The sequence below is a fragment of the Chionomys nivalis genome, chromosome 5, assembly GCF_950005125.1.
Source record: "Chionomys nivalis chromosome 5, mChiNiv1.1, whole genome shotgun sequence".
Taxonomy (NCBI): Eukaryota; Metazoa; Chordata; class Mammalia; order Rodentia; family Cricetidae; genus Chionomys; species Chionomys nivalis.
Window position 1 is genome coordinate 67,401,241 of NC_080090.1, and position 24,962 is coordinate 67,426,202.

At 39.4% G+C, this 24,962-nt stretch overlaps 1 protein-coding gene across 1 annotated transcript in view; it reads left to right on the forward strand.

Annotated features, from left to right (window-relative positions):
• Positions 1-233: 233 nt before the first annotated feature.
• The window catches only part of Dhx9 (DExH-box helicase 9), a 34,478-nt gene continuing 9,749 nt past the window's right edge, over positions 234-24,962 (forward strand). The window contains exons 1-16 of the mRNA XM_057770366.1: positions 234-374; positions 5,190-5,322; positions 6,324-6,464; positions 10,202-10,316; positions 11,247-11,365; positions 11,791-11,939; positions 14,231-14,277; positions 16,859-16,995; positions 17,352-17,441; positions 17,533-17,694; positions 17,849-17,926; positions 18,335-18,526; positions 19,154-19,295; positions 19,725-19,807; positions 21,930-22,086; positions 24,267-24,367. Coding sequence (XP_057626349.1) covers positions 5,212-5,322; positions 6,324-6,464; positions 10,202-10,316; positions 11,247-11,365; positions 11,791-11,939; positions 14,231-14,277; positions 16,859-16,995; positions 17,352-17,441; positions 17,533-17,694; positions 17,849-17,926; positions 18,335-18,526; positions 19,154-19,295; positions 19,725-19,807; positions 21,930-22,086; positions 24,267-24,367 — 1,824 coding nt within the window. The 5' untranslated portion in view covers positions 234-374; positions 5,190-5,211. The remainder of the gene's footprint in view (positions 375-5,189; positions 5,323-6,323; positions 6,465-10,201; positions 10,317-11,246; positions 11,366-11,790; positions 11,940-14,230; positions 14,278-16,858; positions 16,996-17,351; positions 17,442-17,532; positions 17,695-17,848; positions 17,927-18,334; positions 18,527-19,153; positions 19,296-19,724; positions 19,808-21,929; positions 22,087-24,266; positions 24,368-24,962) is intronic.

Genomic DNA, 24,962 nt, shown 5'->3' on the forward strand with positions numbered 1-24,962 from the left:
GAGGGAAGACTGCGTTAGGTTGTAGGCCAGCCTCCTCCACAAAGGGAAAAGCAAGAGGATCTCAACTTCCTGAAAATGGCCCTCAGCGCCTGACAGGAAATGGCAGGCCCAGGCCAGAAGAACTAGCGCACAACCTCAGGTTTGGCGGCCGGAAGTGGCTGCAGCCCCGCCCCGCCCTGGGCGTGCTGGCTCAGGAGCTCGCCTTCTGCGCAGGCGTGATTCGCTGACTCCGCCTCCTCGGTGCCGCGGTCGGAGCCATTTCTCCGCTGCTTCCATGCGGGGTGAGGTGCATTCCTTCGCCGTTTGTGTGGAAGCTTGGAGCTGCGAACTCGCCTGAGAGGGTTGTGCTTTCGGGCACGGAGCCGTGGAGGAGGGTAAGGGAGCAGCGTGGCGGCCCCCAGGCGGGCTCGGGGCCGACGGCCGATGCTGGCCTCCTCGGCTCCGCCGTGGCTTTGTTGTGAGGCGCGGGCGGGCGGGTGGGGGAGGGGCGGCGCGGCGGGTGCCCGGATTGCGGGCCGTGGGCTCGCCCGCCATGGCGTACTCGCCGGCGACCCTGGCCCCAGGCCGCGGTCTGCCTTCCTCGGGTTGACCGTTCTCGAAGGCCGCGTCCTCCATCGGCCTGTCACGCGACGGGTGTCGGTGCCCAGAGTCGCCTGTCGTGATGGCGGCTCGACGCCACACGGCGCCTCGGGTCGCTCATCCGGGGCACTACGGCCCCGGGGGCCCGCCGCTTCGGCACACAGGGGTGCTCTGCACGGGTGGCCGAGCACGGGTGGGGCGCAACGAGGCGCTGCTAGTAGGAAAATGTCTGCATGATTAAGTGAGACCGTGCAACGGGATCGCCCTACTCTAGATAACGGCCGCAGGGAACGGCGCCTCGGAGCCTGAGTCTGGCTTTGAGGTGCAGAATGTGTCATCTCCGATGATGCAGAGGCATTTGTGAAGCCTACGGCCATAGATTGACCGGGACGCGGGGGGGGGGGGGTGCGAGAGGCAGGTCTGGCCACGTGACCTGAGGGTGGCGAAGGAGATGGAAGAATTTGTTTTAGGGTAGAAGAATGAAAAAGAATTTCGAGCCGGGCGGTGGTGGCGCACGCCTTTAATCCCAGCACTTGGGAGGCAGAGGCAGGCGGATCTCTGTGAGTTCGAGACCAGCCTGGTCTACAGAGCTAGTTCCAGGACAGGCTCCAAAACCACAGAGAAACCCTGTCTCGAAAAACCAAAAAAAAAAAAAAAAAAAAAAAGAATTTCGAAATATCGCAGTTCTCAAAGTAGTGGTGGCAAGCGACAGGAGCTGGAGAGAAACGAGGACGACGTTCTGGAGCCAAAGTAGGGTTGGGGAGCAGGCTTGCATCCGGGATGATTGATATTTTGACCTCCGACTAGGCTCTCTCGTCAGGGGAGAAGTTGTTTGTAGCTTTCTGAGTCTGTAAAAGAAATTGTGGAGATTTCTGGGGAACCCGTCACCCCCCCCCCCCCCCCCCCGGACACAGGGTTTCTCTGTAGCTTTGGAGCCTTCCTGGAACTCTGTAGCCCAGTCTGCCCTCGAACTCTGAGAGTCCGTTTGTCTCTGCCTCCCGGAATTAAAGGTGTGCGCCACCACCGCCGGGCAGACCCTTCACACTCATTTCTCACTTTGCTGTAAGTTCCCTCTGCTCAAAGTAATTAAAAGAAAACAGAACAGTACAGTATACAGTTTAGGGATTAGCTAGTTGCTCAATCCTCTAAGGATAATCTCAGCAGCCATTTAAGGATACAAAAGATAGCCGTGGAAGATCTTTGGGGATCGGATCAGAATGTCCAAATTGTGACACTGAATTACTTGGTGCCATTAATGTGGGTGGGAATTTATTTATGGGTTTGGGACACTTTTTTTGGAAAAATTCTTACTGAGATGCTAAGTTAGTGTTTTGATAGAAATGTTAATATTTTCCTTGGATAAAATTTGGAGTCTTGCATGCTTTCAATCCCAGCACTCAGGAGGCAGAGACAAGCGGATCTCTTGAGTCTCTTGAGTTCGAGGCCAGCCTGGTCTACAGAGCTAGTTCCAGGACAGGCTCCAAAACCACAGAGAAACCCTGTCTCGAAAAACCAAAAAAAAAAAAAAAAAAAAATAGACAGGATTTCTTTAACACCTGCCTGACCCTTGAATTAAAGAGCTGCCTGCCTCTGCCGCCACCTAAGTGTTGGGATTAAAGGCGTGTGCTACCACCACCCGGTACACCACGCGGTAATTAAAGGGCATTAGTTTTGACATTACTGTCCAAAAGTATTAAGTGTTTTTGAGACAGGTCTTTACTACCTGTAAAATTTCCTATCTCTTGGCAAGGTTTTTTCTCTATGGCCTTTGCTGTAGACCAGACCAGCCTTTTAACTATAGGATATCACTGTATATCCCTGGCTAGCCTTGACCTTTCTGTAGACCAGGCCAATTAAAGACCTATTTACCAGGCTCTTCAGAAGTGATCACACGATCAAATTATAAGATTACAGTCTCAACACTTGGGAGATATAGGTAGGAAGATAAGGCTACACAAGAAATGGTTTTACAGCTTTTAGAGGATAATGAAGTGGTCTCCTGTCTGGTGAGGTAACAATAACAGTCCTAAGTGGTTGGATAAAGCAGCTGTTCAAAGTCTTTGCCAGTTTGTAGGGGGTAATGAGGTCTAAGTATTCCTTCTGTGGTAAGCCTTTACTTTGAATGGAAGGCCCTACCTGTTAAAGCTTTATACCACTGCCTAGTCATACCATGGATCTTAGAGAGTGACTGCTGTGTATCTTGTTTGATGCCGGCTCTGGCTCTGTTTCTTTCTTTTTTTTTTTTTTAAGATTTATTTATTATGTTTACAGTATTGTGTCTGCCTGCAGACCAGAAGAGGGAACCAGATCTCACCACAGATGGCCGTGAGCCACCATGTGGTTGCCAGGAATTGAACTCAGGACCTTTGGAAGAGCAGGCAGTGCTCTTAACCTCTGAGCCATTTCTCCAGCCCCCTCTGGCTCTGTTTCTTGTCATCTTTCTGGAACTTATATAGTAAAACAGGTTGGCCTTGAGCTCAAGATCTGTCAGCTTCTGCCCATTAAGTGCTTGGATTAAAAGCATGGGCCACTACCACACCCCACCTGGAAGTACTCTTCATTGTTTTAAATTTTCTGGGGTATGCCATTTGCTTTACCGAATGCTTGATCAAAGTTCAACTGACAACAAAATCAGATTCATACATTTATATTAGGGTCAAATTTGCTGGGTGTAGATTTATTGAAGGTGCCTTGCAGCCTACTATAGTAATCAATCTCTCCTCCCCATTCTAAATTTGGTTTTGTTTTTTTCTGTGCGTATTTTGTTGGCATGTATGTAGATGTACCATTTGCCAGAAGAGGGCATTGGATCCCTTGAACTAGAGTTAAGAATGATTATAAACCACCTTGTGTGGGAAATAAATCTGGGTCCTCTGTCAGGAAATAATGCTCTAAAACCAACTAATCATGAGTTCGAGACCAGCCTGGTCTACAAGAGCTAGTTCCAGGACAGGCTCCAAAACCACAGAGAAACCCTGTCTCGAAAAACCAAAAAAAAAAAAAAAACCACTTAACCATCTCTCCTGTTTGCCCGGGAGGGTTTTGTTTTTGGGCTTTGGTGTGTTTTTTTGTTTGTTTGTTTTTTGTGTTTTTTTTGATTTTTCGAGACGGGGTTTCTCCGAAGCTTTCGGTTCCTGTCCTGGAACTAGCTAGCTCTTGTAGACCAGGCTGGCCTCGAACTCCCAGAGATCCGCCTGCCTCTGCCTCCCGAGTGCTGGGATTAAAGGCGTGCACTACCACCGCCTGGCTTTGGGCTTTGTTTTTGACAGGGTCTCACTATGTAATCTTGGGTGGTTTGGAACTGGTTATATAAATTAGGATGGCCTTTAACTCAGAACTGCCCACCTCTCCCCATTATTAATATGCCTTTAAGAAAAAAATCTGGCCGGGCGGTGGTGGCGCACGCCTTTAATCCCAGCACTCGGGAGGCAGAGGCAGGCGGATCTCTGTGAGTTCGAGACCAGCCTGGTCTACAGAGCTAGTTCCAGGACAGGCTCCAAAACCACAGAGAAACCCTGTCTCGAAAAAAAAACCAAAAAAAAAGAATCTGACTCATTTTTATGGGAGGTTAAGCTTAGCTTAGGCTACATGTCAAATTGAACGCTTAATTGACTTTATTAATGTATGTATCCTGTACCTTCGGAATAAGGCTAAATATGCAAATTGTTGCTTATTTTTGTAATTTTGTTTGGTTTTGTTTTTAGTTTGCTGAGAGTCTGCTGCATGCAACCTCAAGCAGACCTTCATTCTTAGCCATCTTCACCTGAAGCTTACTAAGTGTTAGAATTACACGTGACCCACCACACCTTTAGTGTGCCTGCATGTGGTGCTGTTTCTTAGTCTGGTGAATTTGGGTTTCAGTTTAGGTTTTTACCATGAGTCACATGGAACTTTTACTTAAATTTTCTTTCTTTTTTTTTAAACAAAACTTTATTTTTAGCTGGGCAGTGGTGATGCACACCTTTAAATCCACCCAGCACTCAGGCAGGCAGATCTCTGGTGAGTCAAGGTTAGCCTGGTCTACAAGACAGCTAGGGCTGTTACACAGAAACCTGTCTCAAAAAAAAAAGTTGTTTTTACTTTGTGTGTATGAGTATTCTGCGTGTTTGGATACCAGGTACAGGCAGATGTCAGATCCCCTGAAACTGAAAGCCAAAAAAGATTGCCAGTCACCACATGGCATATAAGATACCTATTGTAGAGTGTAGGACGCTGCATAAAATGTTTGCCAAGTCTGGATGGTGGTGGTGCGCACCTTTAATCCCAGCACTTGGAAGACAGAGGCAGGAGGATCTCTGTGACCTCAAGGCCAACTTGATCTACAAAATGAGTTCTAGGACAGCCAATGCTACAGAGAGAAACCCTGTCTCTAAAAACAAAGAAAAAAAGTTTGAGGTTAAAAATTGGCCTACAGCGATAATTATTGGGTGGGTGTAACTCGCAACTCTTGTCTTTTTTTTAACCACATGCCATAGGCTTCCCAACATAAATTTTTCTTACCAGGTAAGTTCTAGTAGTATTGTGATAGAATACCTTATTCTTGTCCTAGATTATAGTGGTTTATTTATTTGGGGGCTTTGCTATCATAACATTTTAACTTGTTTTTTTAGGTGTGAAGAAGACACCTGAATCATGGGTGACATTAAAAATTTTCTGTATGCCTGGTGTGGCAAAAGGAAGATGACCCCTGCCTATGAAATTAGAGCAGTAGGAAACAAAAACAGACAGAAATTCATGTGTGAGGTACTAAAGAATACAATATATTTGTATGCTTTCATTTGTTAAAGGAATGTTTGTTTGGAAAGGTTAAGCTGTTGCAGGTTAGGAAAAATTATTTTGACTTGTTTACTAGAAAAATTATTCTGATGCTCCTAAAACAACTTCGATGCTTGTAAGTTCAGAAGATAAGTGCTTGTAGTCTTAATAACTTTATTTTTGTTTGAGAGGGCATGGAACAGTTTTACTTCTCAATCTCTGGCTGGCCTCTTAACTCTGTAGATGAGGCTGGCTTCAGGCACAACTGCTGTGATTAAAGGTGAACACCATACCTGGCTTCTCTAACTCTTTTAGAGAAGGAAAGTATTTAAAAGAAAAGTAGAGAGTTTTTCTTTTAATTATTATAAAATCACTGTGTTTACATGATTGTGAGTGCATACAGGCATATAAAAGTAAAACTTGTGAGGGTCTGTTTTTCTTTCTGTACAAGTCTCAAGGATCTAATTCAGGTCCTCACATGGGAGGCAAATGCCCTTGCAGAGTTATCTTGCTGTGTGGGAGGGCACATTTTGATTGTGATGGGAATGGCACTTAAGGCCTGACTAGGCAAAGCACTGTCCCATTGAGGTTACCAGCACTCAGGAGACATAGACGGAGGCAGGAGAAACTAAGAATTCGAGGCCTGCCTGCCTGGTCTACAGAGTGAATTCCAGGACAGCCAGGGCTACAGAGAGAAACCCTGTCTTGGAAAACCGAAAAGAAACCCAACCTTAAAATAGTTTATTGTGGGAATCCGAGCCACTTAAATTGATACTATTGGATCAGCATATCAGTGAAAAATACAATTCCATGTTTTTAGTAAAATTCAGTGTTGCATGGGTGTGCTAAAAGTATGCTTAAATGCATGTTTAAAGTAGCTAGCTAGCTGTTCATGCTTTATCTTGATGGGCCATTTAATGAATAATTATTTTTTTAAATTCTAGAATTACCAAGGTTTAATTCAACTTTTTCCCCCTTGAATCTTAAAGGTTCGAGTAGAAGGGTTTAATTATGCTGGTATGGGCAATTCCACCAATAAAAAAGATGCACAGAGCAATGCTGCCAGAGACTTTGTCAACTATTTGGTTCGAATAAATGAAGTAAAGAGTGAAGAAGTTCCAGCCGTTGGGGTAAGTATTTATGGCTAAGAACTTGAGCTGTCTTTATGTTTGCTTTCACGTTTCTCTGGGTTCAAATTAACACAAGACAGATTTACAGGTGAGTGGACATTGTTTGCAGGGCTATCATATGAGTATAGTGATTATGCAAAAATGCAGTAAGTTTTAGAAACTTTAATACATGTTGTGATTTGTTCTATCTGAAATGGTGTAGAACTGATACATACTCATTAGAAACCATACCTTGAATTGCGAATTTTGACATTTATCCATGCAGGCAATAAACAGTTGTTGGTCACATGGCCAGTCAGATATGCCCCCAGAAGAGTATAAACAGCCAGTACTTACAGCTTATGTGTTACTAAGGTACAATGCTTAGTAGGATGGGTATAAGAAGTTAGTGTTTGTTTCAAAAGCTTGGTATTTTCAGAATAGGTGTTTTATTGGGAGATAGCACCATCAAGGCTTTGAGTGCTCTCATAGGTGATGGTGTATCTAGGTGCCAGTCTCTCATACCCATCCCCTTTAGTTTTTCAAGACAGGGTCTATATAGCTCTGACTGTCCTGTAACTCAACTGTGTAGATGATTCTGGCCTTCAACTCACATATCCACCTGCCTCTGCTTCCTAACTATTGGGATTAAAAGTTTACATCTATTCCCAGCTAACATCTCATTTCTTTCTTTCTTTCTTTCTTTCTTTCTTTCTTTCTTTCTTTCTTTCTTTCTTTCTTTCTTTTTTTTTTTTGTTGTTGTTGTTTTTGGTTTTTCGAGACAGGGTTTCTCTTTGGAGCCTGTTCTGGAACTAGCTCTGTAGACCAGGCTGGTCTCGAACTCACAGGGATCCACCTGCCTCTACCTCCCAAGTGCTGGGATTAAAGGCGTGCGCCACCACCGCCCAGCCCAACATCTCATTTCTAATCCCATGGTATTGCTAATCTCACGTTGTGAAATTTTGGGGGATAAGGATAGGTAAGTGTTTTGGAAGGCCTTTTCCTTGTGTATCTTTCTAAAGCACCCTAACCTTGAGCTCCAGAAGCCACTATTTCAGGTGTTAGTTCCTGAAATTCAGTTCTAAGATTGTGTTAATACTTTTTTTCCCTTACAAAGATGCATGTTAGCCGGGTGGTGGTGGCACACGCCTTTAATCCCAGCACTCGGGAGGCAGAGGCATGCGGATCTCTGGGAGTTCGAGGCCAGCCTGGTTTACAAGAGCTAGTTCTGGGACACCAAAGCTACAGAGAAACCCTGTCTCGAAAAACCAAAAACAACAACAACAACAAAAAAAGAATAAAGATGCATGTTACATATTCCAGGCTGCCTAAAATTTTTAATGAAGACAGGATTTTTTTTTCTTTATGTATGCAATGTTGTTTGCATGTATGCCTGCAGACCAGAAGAGGGCACGATATGTCCTTACAGATAGTTGTGAGCCACCGTGGTGGTCGCTGGAAATTGAACTCAGGACCTGAAGAGTTAGCTAGCCAGTGCTTTTAACTGTGGAAGCATTTCTCAAATCGAGGATTTTATTATTAGAACTCATTACATATACGAGGCTGGTATTGAACTCACAGAGATCTGCCTGTCTCTGTCTCTCAAGTGCTGGGATTAAAGGCGTGTACCACCACTACAAGGCAGACTGAGGGTATCTTATACTCATTAAAAAAAATTATTTGAAGTTGGGTCTCTGGCCAAGACTGGCCTTTAGATCTCTTTGCCTGGGTCTCCACACTTGGGACATGAGGTCCAGTATTGTGCCCCCCCCCCCTTTTTTTTGCTTTGTTTTGCTTTTCAGGACAGGGTTTTTTTTTTTTTTTATATATAGCCCAATGCATCCTAGAGCCAGACTGGCCTCAAACTCAGAGGTCCACCTCTACCCTGAGTGCTGGGATTAACCACCATTGTCTGAGTTATTGTGCTTTTTAGTTTTTAAATATTTATTTTAAGGGTATTTATGTTTGGCTTAAGTTTGCATGCCTAGTGCCCACAGGTCAGAAAACATCAGATCTGGAACAGGAGTTATATATTATTGTAAGCCACTATGCAGATACTAGGAACAGAGTCCTGGTCCTCTGCATGAGCAGCAGGTTCTCTTAACCACTGAACTACCTCTCTGTACCCTATATTGTTCTCTAATGAACTGTGGTATCTTTGTATAGAATAAGTTTCAGAAATTTGTCGTGTACCTAGTTTACGAGTTATCTGCCTTAATATGTTTGCAAATTTTGCTCATGAAGCTAAATTTTCAGACTTAACATTAAAAGCATTTTGAAAACTTCTCAGACAGGGTCTTAAATATCCTAGAATGACTATGTAACCAAGGTTGACTTGGTTGACGTTAGTAGTTCTGCCTCTACTTTTTGTGCGTGGTGGGTGATTTTGAGACATAATAGCACTGGCTGTCTTGGAACTAACTAGCTCTTGTAGACCAAACTGGCCTCGAACTCACAGAGATCCACTTCTCTGCCTATTGAGCAATGGGAATAAAAGTGTGCACCATCACCGCCTGGCTCTGCCTCTACTTTGTTTTTAATTTTATGATTTATATAACTTTATTTTATGTGAATCGGTGTGAAGGTGTCAGATCCCCTGGGACTGAATTTTCAGGCAGTTGTAAGCCGCCATGTGGTTGCTGGGAATTGAACCCCAGTCCTCTGGAAGAATAATCAGAGTTCTTAACCACTGAGCCATCTCTCCAGCCCTCTGCCTCTACTTTTTTTTTTTTTTTTTTGAGACAGGGTTTCTCTGTGGTTTTGGAGCCTGTCCTGGAACTAGCTCTTGTAGACCAGGCTGGCCTCGAACTCCCAGAGATCCACCTGCCTCTGCCTCCCGGGTGCTGGGATTAAGGCGTGCGCCACCACCGCCCGGCCTCTGCCTCTACTTTTTAATCCCCCTGCTTCCACCGCTCCAAATGCTGAGATTACAGGCTTGCACCATAGTACCTGGTTCGCAAACAATAGTGCTTAAAGTGAAATAAATGCAGCCAGGCATTCCAGACTAGCAAGTGTCTTTACTTAAATTTGTTTCATTGACCCCCCCCCCATACTATTGTGTAGTTGGGTTTGATTTTTTTTGTTGTTGTTTTTTTTTTAAATATTTGAGAAAAGATCTTAGTATGTAGTCCTTTCTGGCCTGTTTTACTGCATAGACCAGACTGACCTTGAACTCAAAGATCTGCCTCCCACTGTCTCCAAAGTGCTGGAATTAAACAGCTTCTAATAGTATTAAGAAAACTATTTCTCAGTTAAAAAATGAAAACAAGCTGGGCTCGATGGTTCAAGTCTATGGTATTGGCACTTCTAAGACAAATATTATACATCCTTAACAGGAAATAACACTACCCTCAAGAATTCAAAGCCAATCTGGGCAATGGTGGCATATGTCTTTAATCCAGCACTTGGAAGGCAGAGGCAGGGGATCTCTATGACTAGTTCAAGGTCAGCCTGGTCTAGAGCTAGTTCCAGAACAGTTAAGACTGTTACAGAGAAACATTTGGACATCCTTAAAAGTGGTCAGATGTTGAGGAAACAAACACCAATGGAGAAAGACTTAATAATTTCAGCAAGTGGGGATGGGTTATGTAAAAGTTTGGTATACTCTTAAATTACATGAAGCTGTCTCTAAGAAATAGGGAAAATACTGTTGGAAAGGATCTTTAATATATGGCATCTTTTGAGTCTTGAGACTTCTAGTTCCTCACACACAAAGCCAAAACAAAGCACTGACACTGTTTTGACATTTCCTTGTGCAGATTGTACCACCCCCACCCATACTTACGGACACATCTGATAGCACAGCAAGTACTGGAGAAGGTGCACCACCACCCATGGGAGGACCACTTCCTCCACATCTGGCTCTCAAAGCAGGTAAGAAAGAGACTTGAATATCTGCACTTGACTGAGAATAACACTATTATGGTTGTTCATGTCTATTTGGAGAGTTTTATTCTTAGTTTAAAAAGCAAATCTACATTAAAAATACATTATGGGTCGTAGTCTCATGCCTTTAATCTCAGCAGAGGCAGGCTAATCTGAGTTCGAGGTCAGCCTGGTCTACAGAGTGAGTTCCTGAACAGGCCCCTAAGCTACATCAAAGCCTGTCTGAAAACAAACAACAAAAGCCAAGAATATATGTTAGTACCTAGGACAGAGAGACTACCATGCCCGAGGATGTGTTCTAAATTAACTAGCATCCAATATGGGCAGAAACAGATTGGGCAAGTAGGCCAGGCCAGCTTTTAATGTACTTGCTGTGAGAAAAACCACCCGGATGAAAGCAGCTCAAGGGAGGAGCGGTTTATTATGGTTCACTGTCCATCATGACAGATTCAAGGTGGGAGGAGATTAAAGCAGAAAGCAGCTGGTAACCTTGCAAAAAACAGAGCAGTGAATTTTCACTATTACTTAGTTTCTAGTCCAAGGAAAGGAGTCTTCCCATTGGGTTGGCAGTTTTATGCACTCTGGTTAACTTAGCCAAGACAATCTCTAAGAGACAATTACTGCTAGAGGATTTAGTCAACAGTTACATTAATTAATCATCATATAGCTTATTTACTGTTTCTTGGAGATTATACTGTCATTTCCACATGCATAGGCATAAACAATCAACAAGGAAATGAACTAGATTGAGTTGTCAGTTACTTAAAATTTTTAAGATAGTCCTGATTCAGGTGCCCTTCCACATTACTGAAAATGTGTGCCCAAACACAAAATGACAAATTTTTTTAGGAGTATTCTTTAAAATAATTAAAATTTCTTTTTAGTTAAAAGAGTGATTTTATTTTTTTTCTTTTTTAGCAGAGAATAATTCTGGAGTAGAGTCTTCATCTGGCTATGGTTCTCCTGGACCCACCTGGGACAGAGGAGCCAATTTAAAAGACTACTACTCAAGAAAGGAGGAACAGGAAGTGCAAGCGGTAAGGCTCTTACGATGTCACATCCTTGAAAATAGGATTTGGGGTAGAATACACAGCAGGGTTGAGTATCTCCACAAATTCATAATATAATTAGTTATTGGGTTTTCTGTTTTTTTGAGACAGTGTCTTGATCCAGTGGCCATAGCTTAAAAGCCGTTTTTAATGGTTGCTAGTACTAACCTGCTTGTAGTCCAACAGTAGAAAGGGAATGACATTCAAGGCCAGCCTGAGTGACAGTTCCAAGAACATAGGAATTCCAAAATTCGTATCTCAAAAATAAGGGTTTGGGGTAGTTCAGTGATATAAGTACTCAGCACTACAAAAACAAAACCTGGTTTTTGTATTGGAAAAGAGATGTTACTTGTTATTGTACCTTAAGTACTGATAAGTAGTGCAGCCAAATTTAATCATCATTGATTCCACAGACTCTAGAGTCAGAAGAAGTGGACTTAAATGCTGGGCTTCATGGAAACTGGACATTGGAAAATGCTAAGGCTCGCTTGAACCAGTATTTCCAAAAAGAAAAGATCCAAGGAGAATATAAGTACACCCAAGTGGGTCCCGATCACAACAGGTTTGCTTGTTTCACTATTTTCCTTGTAAAGAAGTTAAGGTTGTTTGGCTGTTTGTTTTAATCAAATGTTACCCAGTTTATTGTATGCATCAGCAGTGAATTGTAAAAAGATAAATATGTATAAGAATTACTGACTTGTAGCTGCCGGAGTTTTCACTTAAGAATGTAATGCTGTTGTATAAGAAGTCCTACAAAAGTCTGTTGCTAGACTTTTAAGATTATCGTTTGGCTGAGGCCGAAGGTAACATCCACTGGCAATTTGTTAGTTGACCTAATTGGTCAGAGGTGATTTTGTTCGGTGTAGTTTCATTGGAGATAGATATCTTTAATACTTGAAATGGTTCTGCTGTGTTTTGTTGTCTTAGTAGATTGTATTTCGTCTGTATCCAAATTTGACTTGAGTTTGATGTTGGCAGCTCTTTAAAGAATCCTGTTTCTTGAATACCATGAAGTCGAAGGATCGCGAAGGTTTTATATGTGACTTAAATTAGAATGCTTTTTTTTCCTGTTAAGTTTATAAAACTGAATGTAAGGGAAGATATGTGACCGTATGTTTCTCAGCCTGCTTGATGTTCTTCCTAAGAGCATTCCAGGGTGTAGTACTTATTACTCCCAGGAAGGCTCATACAGATTAGATTCTTCAGGGAGGCACTATATTTTTATTGGAAGAGAAAGGAAGCGGTTTTGGAAAACGTCTTGATTGGATTTGCTGTCTTTCATTATAAAAAAATTAAATTATCCAAAATTTAAAACATTTTCCTTAAATCAAAGTGTTCTCCCTTGGGTGCAAATAGCAACCCTAAAATTATCATTACATACAAAAAAAAAAAAACAACAAAAATTGACCGCATACTCAAAATGATCAGAGCATGGCTCCTCCTGCTTCCTACTGCTTTGTTCAGTCCTGAATTCTCAAATACTATATGCTTGGTGTCATTATTTTCATTTTGTTATCAGATAAAAAACAAAACAGACTATAACAATTTTTTAATGCTTTATGTGTAACTTATTGGACTTGCCAGCTCCTGGAAATGCTGGTGATAGAGCTCAGGTGGAGCATCTCCATAGATTGCTTGAGGCCTACAGTTCAAATTCCCAGCATTAATAATAATGTTTTAACATTATTATTACTATTATTATATACATAATTGTGCCTAAAACTTAACTGAATTGCTGCCAAAAAGCTTGATTTCAGTTTCTTACTGATTTCTGATGTAAAAGCAAAGAATTCAGGACAAGACAATGTAAGAGGCAGACAGTTGGAGCTGGGACACATTGCTCCTTGTATGTCCTTTATTGAAAGGCATAACAGACAGCAACACCAGAGGTTTGTGTTCATATACACATGTGCTGATGCTTAGGCTGAACTAAGCAATCACATGGGAAACTATTGTAAACTGATTTCTGGTGTTGCTGTTCCCCCCTAGGTGGAGGAGAATGAGATTGAGTGCTGACTTTAAGCCTGGCTGAGAAACATACTGTCATCGGTGTCATTAATGAAAGGGTGGATGTTGTTCCCCTGAAAGCCAGTGGCCTTTGACCCCTTGAAGCCCTTGTACCTGAAGGTCAGTTGACAAAGAAGTTTAGGAAGGAGACTAACATTTTTTTTTTCCTTAAGCTTCACCTAACCTTTTGTTCACAGCACAAAGTCAAGTTTGAATGTACCAGCAGTGAAGGACCAGCATACTTTTGCTAAAAATTTAAATTTATTCCTTAGAACCTGCTAGCAGTTTTAGCTGTAATGTAAAAAATGACTTTTGTTCTCTAGGCCCTGGTTTAAATACCTAAAAGTAGGCTAAAATATTTTTTTTTTGTCACCAAGGACTTCTTGCAGCTATATGTAATCAGGACTTTGCCACAGGAGCTACTACTGGTATATAGTGCATGCATGTATGAACTTGCCCTAACAGGTTGTAACTAGTATATATATAATTTGAAGAGTTTGGTCTTTTTCTTACTTAGCTACAAGCTAAACAAATTTTTTGTTGTTGTTGAAAGCATTCTCATATTCAGATTCTAACCTTGGAATAAAAATAAGTAAATATATAATAATCTAAAAATGTAACATTTTCTTTTCATGAAAGAAAGCTCTCCAGCTGTTAATAACTAATGTCATACATATTTGCAGTTTATATACTTTTTGTTCTAGGATTGGACAGAAATAAATGTTCAGAATGTTTTTTGCTATAGTTTTTATTGAATGCAGTTGGAAAACCTCCCTGACTAGGTAGATATGGAGTTAGTAACTTAGAGTGATAAATTCCTAACCTTGTTTGTATATGTTGTTACAGGAGCTTTATTGCAGAAATGACCATTTATATCAAGCAGCTTGGCAGAAGTAAGTGTAATTCCTTTTAAACTACTCCTAAAGTTTTTGCAGTGAAGATATTTTCACATTATAAAGTCTTGAGCTACTTTGAAAGAACATACAACACTATAGAGAAGTTAGTTTTAGCCTGTTACATTGAAAAATTGAATTATTCATTAATGGGAAAGAATAGGAGAGTAACGGGATTTTGAGAGTTATTGATACTGTACACTAAAGTGGGAGTTAGGTATTTAAATTTCATACATAGTAATTTGAGTTATGGTTGTAGAGTGGAAGAAGTTAGACTAGGGAAAGTTGAGGGTAGGAGGTGCACTGTGGATACCACTAGGCATCATATAAACAGATGATGAAATTAACAGCCTAGATATGAAGCGCCTGTCTTAGACCTAGGCACAAAGCAAGCTTGCTTGTATTTGTCTCCTTAAGCGATGTAGATTTCCTTTTATAGGAGTTTCATTTATAAAAATGGTAGCCTTTTAGACTTAACAGTTACCAAAATAGTTGGTCATCTTATAATAATGCCAGAGAAACCTATCTGAAACAGCAAGTTTTAGGTACCATGATACGTATATATAATATTAACATTTTAGGATATTACTGGAGTTCAACACAGGTGGAATCTCCCAAACCATATATGCAAAAGATGCTTGTGTAATATTTTAGTGGTCAGATCATGAAGGATGTTTACAGTTCAAGTTTAAGTAGCGAAATGAATGGAATTTAATGGGTTGGATTGGGTAATAAAATTAAAAGCAATAAGCTATTGCATTTGAGAACCATGTAGCTAGGAATGGTGGTGGGACCTGCATTGTGTGTATTAATGTAGGAGGGCAGCCTATAAGTTCCAGTCCTGTATAAGAGAGAGAAAAACCTTGTTTTAAAACAACAAAATACCAAAGATTAAATAGAGCCAATAGGTAAATTTGTGGATTGAGGAGATAAGCAAATTTGTTGGTAGATTGCTTACTTATAGGATTATTGATTCAGTATCCCGTACATTGAAACAACTGTGAACCAAAGTCCCTGGAACTCTAACTATCAGTATTCTGTTAAATAATGGTCTTTTTCTTTGGGTCTCAATGGTAATATTATATTCAGAAGTTCCCCAAATTAAGCCTTTTGTTCAAAACAAACCCAAAAGCAAGATTTAAAGAAGTATGGCGGCTGGGCTTTTTACTTACTTGGTGATTGTTTGCATTTATTTCTGGCTCAAGTACCACACAAGCTAGGTAAGGTGGCATGGCTCCCTGCAAGATGAGGCAGGAGAATCAGAAATGTGTTCTGGGTATTGGGGCCACTTTGAGACCTGTCCATCCTACATAGTGAGTAGCCATTCAGGGCTACATGAGACCCTTGTCTTTAACAAAAACAGTTAAAAGTTACCTTTTACTACATAGAATGTTGGAAATTCTGCATGACTACATGAGACACTCTCAAAAACAACCAGAGAAAAACCATGAGAAAGCCACTAACCTTAGGAAAACAAAGAATAAACTCATCCATAGTAAATGATAGAAAGGCTGAGATGGTGCTTATATTAATTCTTCAGCAGTAAGCTCTAGGTTAAGAGTACTGGCTCTTCCAAGGGTCCTGAGTTCAATTCCCAACCATCAGTAATGAGATATGGTGCCCTCTCTGGCATGCAGGCACAACACTGTATACATAATAAATAAATCTTTTTTAAAAAAAGATTAAGACTTAAGGTGTGAGCATAGAAAGATACCCGTACATTTTTTTACTGCCATAGTGTTTAATTATACCATACATAATAGTGGTTCAGATTATTTGATCAGAAGATTTAAAGGAATGTCTTGAATTATTTGTATTTCTGAATTCTTAATGTAATTTAACACATGCTTAAATTTAGCATGTGGAAAATTTCATAGCCGATAGCAGTGGTTGCTTTTTGTTTTTTGGGGGGGGCGGGGTAAAGATCTTAACGTTGGCTTTCATGGAGGTAAGAATTTGAGTTGTCTGCATTGAATTTCATACTAAAGCAGACATCACAGGTGTGATAGACTGTATGACCTGTGAGACCTACTTATTTTAAAATTTGGTCTGGTTTGCCTACTAAAGCTTTGGAGTTCGGACTCTGGTAATCCTAAGAAGCTGTGATCAGGATGGTGGAGTGCTGGCTCAGTGATTAAGAGCTCTGACCCCTCTTCCAGAGGTCCTGAGTTCAATTCCCAGCAATTCCCCACAACCACCTATAATGAGATCTGGTGCCCTCTTCTGGCCTACAGGCAGGATACTATATAAATAAATAAATCTTTAAAAAAAGAGGCTGTGACTCAGGAAGTTTTTAAATTAACATCAAGTAGAAACCTCTTTCTTGATGTAATTGACCATCGTATATGTAATTTCATTTTATACTTACATTTTGAGTTTATCATTTTTTAATCTGATTTAATGATGTGATGACAACAGTTGAGTGTAGTCTTAAATGATTAGTTATATAGAATTGGATTTGGTTAATGAATAGAATGAAAAGAAATGTGATGTACTTTTTATCAATGGTTTAGTATATAAATGTTTAGTTGTTACTGATGGTTCCTTGTTCAGCTCATTTCTGTCTTGGTAATGCTTGTAGGGATTTTTGCACGTGAACATGGATCAAATAAGAAATTAGCAGCACAATCATGTGCCCTCTCTCTTGTCCGACAACTCTATCATCTTGGAGTGATTGAGGCGTACTCTGGGCTTACAAAGAAGAAAGAAGGAGAGAGAGTAAGTATTTAGGTATTAATACTCGTAACTTAGTATTTGACTAAAGGAGTTGAATTTATAGTTTGAGGAATGAGTTGGGGGACATGAGCATAATAATTAATGGAAATTAAGGCTTCTAAATGCTAGGCAGATGCTTTACTTCTGACCTATATCAGATCAAAGTTTAGAATATCAAGAAATTAAAAAGCTGTATTTAATTAGCACTCTTAAGATCCACTGAGTGAATTATAAAGATTCTCACTAAGAGGAATTTTTGTTTATGTCTATAATACCCCTATTATATACTTTATCTCTACTTTGCTAAAATTAATAGTTCTGAATTATTTATGGATGTGTTCATGATATTCTTTTTGTAGGTTGAGCCTTACAAAGTTTTCCTCTCTCCTGATTTGGAGCATCAACTGCAAAATGTGGTGCAAGAGCTAGATCTTGAAATTGTGCCTCCAGTAAGCATATATACAGCTTTTTGTAGTTAACTTTATTTTAAAATCTTCCCATAGACAAGTGTCTACATTTATTTATTTTGCTTTTTCCTAGCCCGTTGATCCTTCTATGCCAGTTATACTCAACATTGGGAAATTGGCTCATTTTGAACCATCTCAGAGACAAAACGCAGTTGGAGTGGTACCTTGGTCACCACCACAGTCCAACTGGAATCCTTGGACTAGTAGCAACATTGATGAAGGGCCCCTGGCTTATGTAAGTACCACATGCCCTCTAAGATCAATTTTGGGGTTTAAAACGTCTTCTTCCATATATTTTATTTATAAATTCCGTACATTTATTTCCTTATATTTTACGGTAAAATACACGGAAATAAAATAGATTTTCTTTGAATGTTTTCTTTTTATAGGCTTCTACTGAACAAATAAGCATGGATCTTAAGAATGAATTAACATACCAACTGGAACAGGATCATAATTTACAAAGTGTAAGTGGTGAAGATTTTAACTACATTGCCCAGTGTTTCAGAACATTGTTAGGTAGAATGGCACATTTCACCAAATTATTAATCATAGTATCATAGCTAACTGATAAAGTAGTGGCTTTTAATTCAGTCAGGACCTAGAAATGAGTTGTGCTTCTTTGTTGGTTTTCAAAAGTGCTAACATTTTGTGGCAAACAATTACAAAATTAGAAAGTTTCTGGAGACCTAAGAATGAAATAGGGGGATGAAGACCAAGAAAGATTATTTAGAAATTTAGTGAAAATCAATTCTATTAGAGATAAATAGGTATCATAGACTATATCAAGAACTAAGCCAGTTAAAATAATAGTACCTTTTTATTATGGAAATGGTTCTAATGAAGTTTTACTAAGTTTTGACTTCTCTATGCAGGTATTACAAGAGAGAGAGATGCTTCCTGTGAAGAAATTTGAACCTGAAATCCTGGAAGCCATTAGTCAAAATTCAGTTGTGATCATTCGCGGGGCCACTGGTTGTGGTAAAACCACACAGGTTCCACAGTACATTTTGGATGACTTTATCCAGAATGACAGAGCAGCAGAGTGTAATATTGTTGTAACTCAGGTAAATAACAAGCCAATGTGAGCTCTGTTAATAGTTTGGGAGTTGGAGGATATTTTTTTGTTGTCAAATAAGGTTTCGAGAATGTTAAGACATTCTCACCTGCTTTCAGGGAGCCTAGATTGGTCTTAACGCAGCTTTCCTGGTTGTCAGACATATGGGAGACCTTAAACCTTCTCTAAGGGAGCAGATAGTGGTTGGGGAGGGGAGGGAGGAGGAATTGGGATTAATACGATTTTTTTTTTTTTTTTTTTTTTTTTTTTTTTGGTTTTTCGAGACAGGGTTTCTCCTTGGTTTGGGGGCCTGTCCTGGAACTAGCTCTTCTAGACCAGGCTGGTCTCGAACTCACAGAGATCCGCCTGCCTCTGCCTCCCGAGTGCTGGGATTAAAGCGTGCGCCACCATCGCCGGCTTTTTCTCTGTTTCTAAGATAGCAATGAGAGCTTTTATAGTAATTTAAAATTTTAGCTGGGTGTGGTGTAAAGTTTGAATGAGATTCAGAACTTTTTGTGTTACTAGTTTGGTAGAACACTTGGCCTAGCATGTAACATGTTCAGTCACCCATATAGCACATAGATACTTTTAAATAAGTATAACTAATTTTATAATTCCATATCACTTTTGTTTTCAGCCCAGAAGGATCAGTGCAGTTGCAGTGGCTGAACGAGTTGCTTATGAGAGAGGTGAAGAGCCGGGAAAAAGCTGTGGTTACAGTGTTCGGTTTGAGTCTATACTTCCACGCCCCCATGCCAGTATAATGTTTTGTACTGTAGGTAAGCAATGCATTGTGGTATCTCATTTATGACTTATTGTCATCTTTTTATTAAAAATACAGAAAGTTTGTTGTGCATATGTTAATTTTGTACAGAAGAGAGGCAGAAGCAGGCAAATAACTGTTAAAGGCCAGTCTGTTTCACAGAAAGTCGGGACAATGCCAAAAATACCTGAATGTATCAGGATATTAATTATTGAGAACTGTTTTGACAGTACAAGGATTGTGTTGTCACAAGGTTGATTATCTAGTCATTTGCTTGCTTGATAGGTTTCTCTATATAGTTTTATTATCTATATGATTTCAGTAAATCATGCCTTTTTTAAAGGTCTGTGCAATCAACCAACCTCAGCTAAAGTTTTTTGTGTTTCATTGACTCTAGGAAAGAAGCCTATCTCATAATTCTTTTTTTTTTTTTTTTTTTAATAAGGCGTACTCCTAAGAAAATTAGAAGCAGGCATTCGAGGGATCAGTCATGTAATTGTAGATGAAATTCACGAAAGAGATATTAATGTAAGTAACCTATGAGTCAGGTTTGATTAGAAATCTCATCTTTGCTTTCTTTCTCTACTGCTAAATACTGTTTATTCAGAGAACCCAAATAAGTTAATATTCACATCGTAATGTTTACTATGATCGATAAGAGTTTTATGTAACAGCATTTTAGTAGTGATTTATGACCATTAGCTGGTGGAATTGTATGATTAGTTTTCCTTTGTATGTGATAAATTTTGTGCTTTTAGCCAAATGTTGGTAGGCATTGATAGCTTAACATTTCAGATGTTAATTGTCATAGAAAATACAAATTTCTCACTCTTGCCTCATGGTTCTTGATAAACCAGTGCAAAGTTTTATTATATATAGTTGTAAGATTGGAAGGTGGATACTACAAACAACATTTTAAAATACTCCATTTAAACAACAAAAAGTGTGATATCTTTAAAAGGATATCCTACATTGTTTTATCATGCAAACTATCCAGAGTTGCTATTGGAATCTAATAGTTACTCTTTTTTTAAAGCATTTTTTCTTTCTTTTATATTTATTTATTATGTATACAATATTCTGTCTGTGTGTATGCCTGGAGGCCAGAAGAGGGCGCCAGACCTCTTTACAGATGGTTGTGAGCCACCATGTGGTTGCTGGGAATTGAACTCAGGACCTTTGGAAGAGCAGGCAATGCAACCTCTGAGCCGTCTCTCCAGCCCCCAGTTACACTGTTTTTTAAAACAGGGTCTTGTTCTTTAGCACAGATTGGCCTCTGATTTCCAGTCGTATTGCCTTAGCTTCCCTAGTCAGTTATTAAAAGCATGAGGAACTACATCCAGGTGTTTCAGTAGTGACTTGACTTGAGTGTTAACATGCTAGTTAGTGGTCTTTAAGAATTTTAATTAATGTCCTGAAATAATAACATTGATGGTTATTTAAGATTCTACTTTAAAACTGTTAAAGCTTGTCAAATAAATAGCATACTAAGAACTTAATGTGGGATAAATGTTTTGTAGAAAATGTACTCTTTTTTTATCTATTACATGGAAAACTCCATCCAGATTTAGAATTAACATTGTGACTAGAAAGTCTGAGCAGAGTTATCTTCTCTGACTGACCACAGCTTCGCCTGTGGCATTAAATCCTCCTTGATCTTTTTATGTTGGAGGAGGGTGCTTCAAGACAGGGTTTCTCACTAGCTCTTTGGAGCCTGTTTTAGAACTTGAGTTGTAGACCAAGCTGATCCCAAACTCACAGAGATCTTCCTGTCTTTGCTTCCCAAGTGCAGGGATTAAAGGTGTGTGACACTATGCCTGGCTAAATTTTGAAATAATGGGCACACCTTTTAGTACTATTAGAAGTATGTGTTTTAAAACTGCTATGTATGAAACACTTGTATTAAGCAGATGCTCTACCATTTAGCTAAATCGCCTTTCCTAGCACTGGAACTTCATTATTTTGAGGAGCAGATTCATTTTCTGACGACACCACCCGATAATAGCATACCTCTGTTCAAATTATTTTCCTACAAAAGTATAGTATTTTTGAGATGAATATTAAGTCAAAAAAAGTGTTATATATATACAAAGCATATGTAGGAATTACAAATGTAATTGAGGATGCTGACCTGGGAGACAATTTAAACTAAACTTTATAAAATTAAGTTGTTGTGGCTATTGTTTAAAATAATTTTTGTCATGTTTCTAATGAAAGTTGCTTGTTATAAACTTAAATTTACCAAAAAATTGTTGAAGTGTTTGCATAACTAAAAGTTTTTTCCCCTTAAGTATGCAAGTACACTTACAGAAACAGGAAGGGCTGGTAATGAAGGGTCAGTTGGTAGAATTCTTGCCTAGCATACACAGAAGCTTTGAGTTTGGTTTCCCAGCAGTACATAATGTGCTTATGATCCCAGCCTTTAGAATTGGGAGACAGGAATACACAGTCTAAGGTCAATTATGACTATAGTGAAGTCAAGGCCATGCTGAGATTCTTACCACCAAAATGAAAATAAAACTCACTGTAATATTTCTTCCACTTTTTTTTAATTGATACCAAAAAACAATTTTAGTAATGTCTTAAGACTATCACAAATCTTAACGTGTATTTTACCACCCTGCTTAAACTTTTGTTTTCTTTTTAATAGACTGACTTCCTATTGGTAGTACTACGTGATGTCGTTCTAGCTTATCCTGAAGTCCGCATTGTTCTTATGTCTGCAACTATTGATACTACCATGTTCTGTGAATATTTCTTTAATTGCCCTATCATTGAAGTTTATGGAAGGACTTTCCCGGTTCAAGGTAAATTTTGTGTTGATGTAATAGGAAGAAAATCATGATTTGTGCTGGAGGTTTTGCATTTTCTTAATTTGGAGATCAGCGTGATAGTTTAAAAGACTGAAAACGTCATTGACTCAGACACCTGTAACTCCATTCAGTCCCTGGGGAATCCAACCTCCTCTCTGGTTTTTATCAAATGTCTTAGCATTTGGGGAACCTTGCTTGCCTGTGGTACTTCATTTTCCGGAGTAAAATCAGATTTCATTCACTTTTTGAAAGTGGTTTCTATGCTTTTTAAAATTTGAATCAACATAAAGCTCATAATTTTATTGAAGTAACATTACACAATCCAATTGAGGAAATATGAAAATATGCTAAGAACGTTAACATTTTGGTGAAGTGTGTTCGCATGAAATGAATAGCCATGCTATGTTACTATATTTTTTAGTTCAGTAGTAAATTGTAGGCAACTGAGAAACGGGTCATTCAGTGTTTGTTGTATAAGCACAAAGACCTGAGTTTAAATACTTGCCCAGCACCCGTCTAAAAAGCCAGTTACTGTAACTTATGTTGTAGCCCTGGAACTAAAATATGTTAGGAATGGGAGGTTCTACAGAACTTCCTGACCTATCAGTGAGCTCAGATTTTGTGAAAAGCAATTGAGAAAGATACAACCGTACATATAATACACTATAAAAGGTTAATATACCAATGAAGTATAAGCTAATTTTATTTCTCAGGGTATGGGTTTTAAAGTGCAAATATTTGCTGTGCATCTGTACTTTGGAGCTTTATAAAGATTTTTAGAGGGTAATAACCTAGTTTCGTCGGGCGGTAGTGGCGCACGCCTTTAATCCCAGCACTCGGGAGGCAGAGGCAGACGGATCTCTGTGAGTTCGAGACCAGCCTGGTCTATAAGAGCTAGTTCCAGGACAGGCTCCAAAACCACAGAGAAACCCTGTCTCGAAAAAAACCAAAAAAAAAAAAAAGAAAAAAAAAAAGAACCTAGTTTCTTACAGATTGCAGTAAGAAATTGTGGATAGTATTGGAGTGACTCTTAATTGCTGTAAAGAGACACCAATGGCCAAGGAGAGAAAAGGTTTTGGGTTAGTCCATGATTAATATGGTGAGGACCACTGAGGAAGGCAGGCATGCCTCTGGGACAATAACTTGAGTTGATAGAATCATACCTATGCTTTTTAAAAATTTGATCATCTGAACTTTTGAAATAACTTCCTGCACAGTCCAATTGAGGAAATGCAAATACCCTAAGATACTTAACAGTCTGGTGAAATGAATGAATATTCATGCCACTGCACTTGTTAAAACTTTTATTTGTATTTTATTTGTGTTGTTCTCCTTGCATTTATATCCATGTGAGGGTGTCAGATGTCCTCAAACAGGAGTTCTTGACAGTTGTAAGCTGCCACTTGGGTGCTGGGCACTTGAACCTGAGTCCTGGAAGAGCAGCTATCTCTCCAGTTCCATTCCACTACATTTTTAAAATCTCCTAATCTGCAGGCAGAAGTCAGTGATGGGCGCAGTTTGAGCAGAAAGTTAATGATGGTACTAGATTATACCTAAATCTCAAAATATAAATATACCCTGAATAGAAAAGTACGGGGTAATTACAGATTTCCTTGTCAGTGGAATTTACTACTACTCAGTATGTAAATTTGATAACATTTTGATCCTAATGTGTGTAGTTCTGAGTGACTGGAGAGCATTACTTAATAGTGAATAAAATTGGTGGACATTAATTTAGGTGATGGTGTGTGCGCCTTTGGTTTGCAGTCTTGGTGGTCACTGGTGAAGATACAGAAGACAGATTATAGAGACAATTCTTAACTTTTTAGAATTTCAGGCACATTATTGGTTAGCTATCTTCCAGTCTTTGGAGAAGGACAGTATATACAGTTTCCAAGTGTATTTCCTTGAAAAATTTATATAAAGGGGAAGCCCCAGCTGGTTTTGTAAAAATTTATGTAAGAATTACCTAAATTTTTGTCCAGAGTTCAAGGGAGACATGTTTAGTTTATATTGTTGAAGTTTAATTATGAAAATTCACTGTTGGAATTTATAGTAGTTGGGAAAACTCTGGTTGAGAAGTTTGAATTACAGATTAGGTAATGAAAATCATTTTACGGATGTACCATTTTGTAAATTATCAAGTGCTTAACTAATGTGATTATCTTTGCCAGAATATTTTCTAGAAGATTGCATTCAGATGACCCAATTTGTTCCCCCACCAAAGGACAAAAAGAAGAAAGATAAGGAAGATGATGGTGGTGAAGATGATGATGTAAGTAGATTTCTTTACACACCTTCAGGAATGAGAAATGTTCCATGTTTGATGGAGAAGAAAATAAGTGGTTAAAGCATACCATGAATTAATTGGCATTGCAGAGTCTTTTAAAATCATTTTTAATATCTATTATTAGGTTAATGACTGTTAATCCAAATAATTCCAGGTTCAGTGCCAAGAGACTTCTAAGACTACATAGGTTAAGTAGTTTATGGCATAAAAGTTTTAAAAGGATTTCTATAAAGTTCTGGGACTGTTTGTAGATGAATTCCCAGGAAAATAATAGGAAATTCAGTTTATCATAGGTTCTATATATATTCATGGATATCAGTCGTATAGGTGCTTCCAGAGATGTCGGGGCAGGTATGCTTCCTTGCAGGTCAAATTGCAGATCAGTCCCTGATATAGGTGATAAGAAATGAATATGGAAATGCCCTTTACTGCTGACCATCTCTCTAGCTTAGAAGTTGGTCAATCTCTGGTTTTAGAGACAAGGTTTCTCTGTAACAGCCTGACTGAAACAGTTTGCTTCCCCAGTGCTAGAGTTCACAGTGTGTTTTCCCAACCAAGCATAATCAAATGTGCCAGGCCT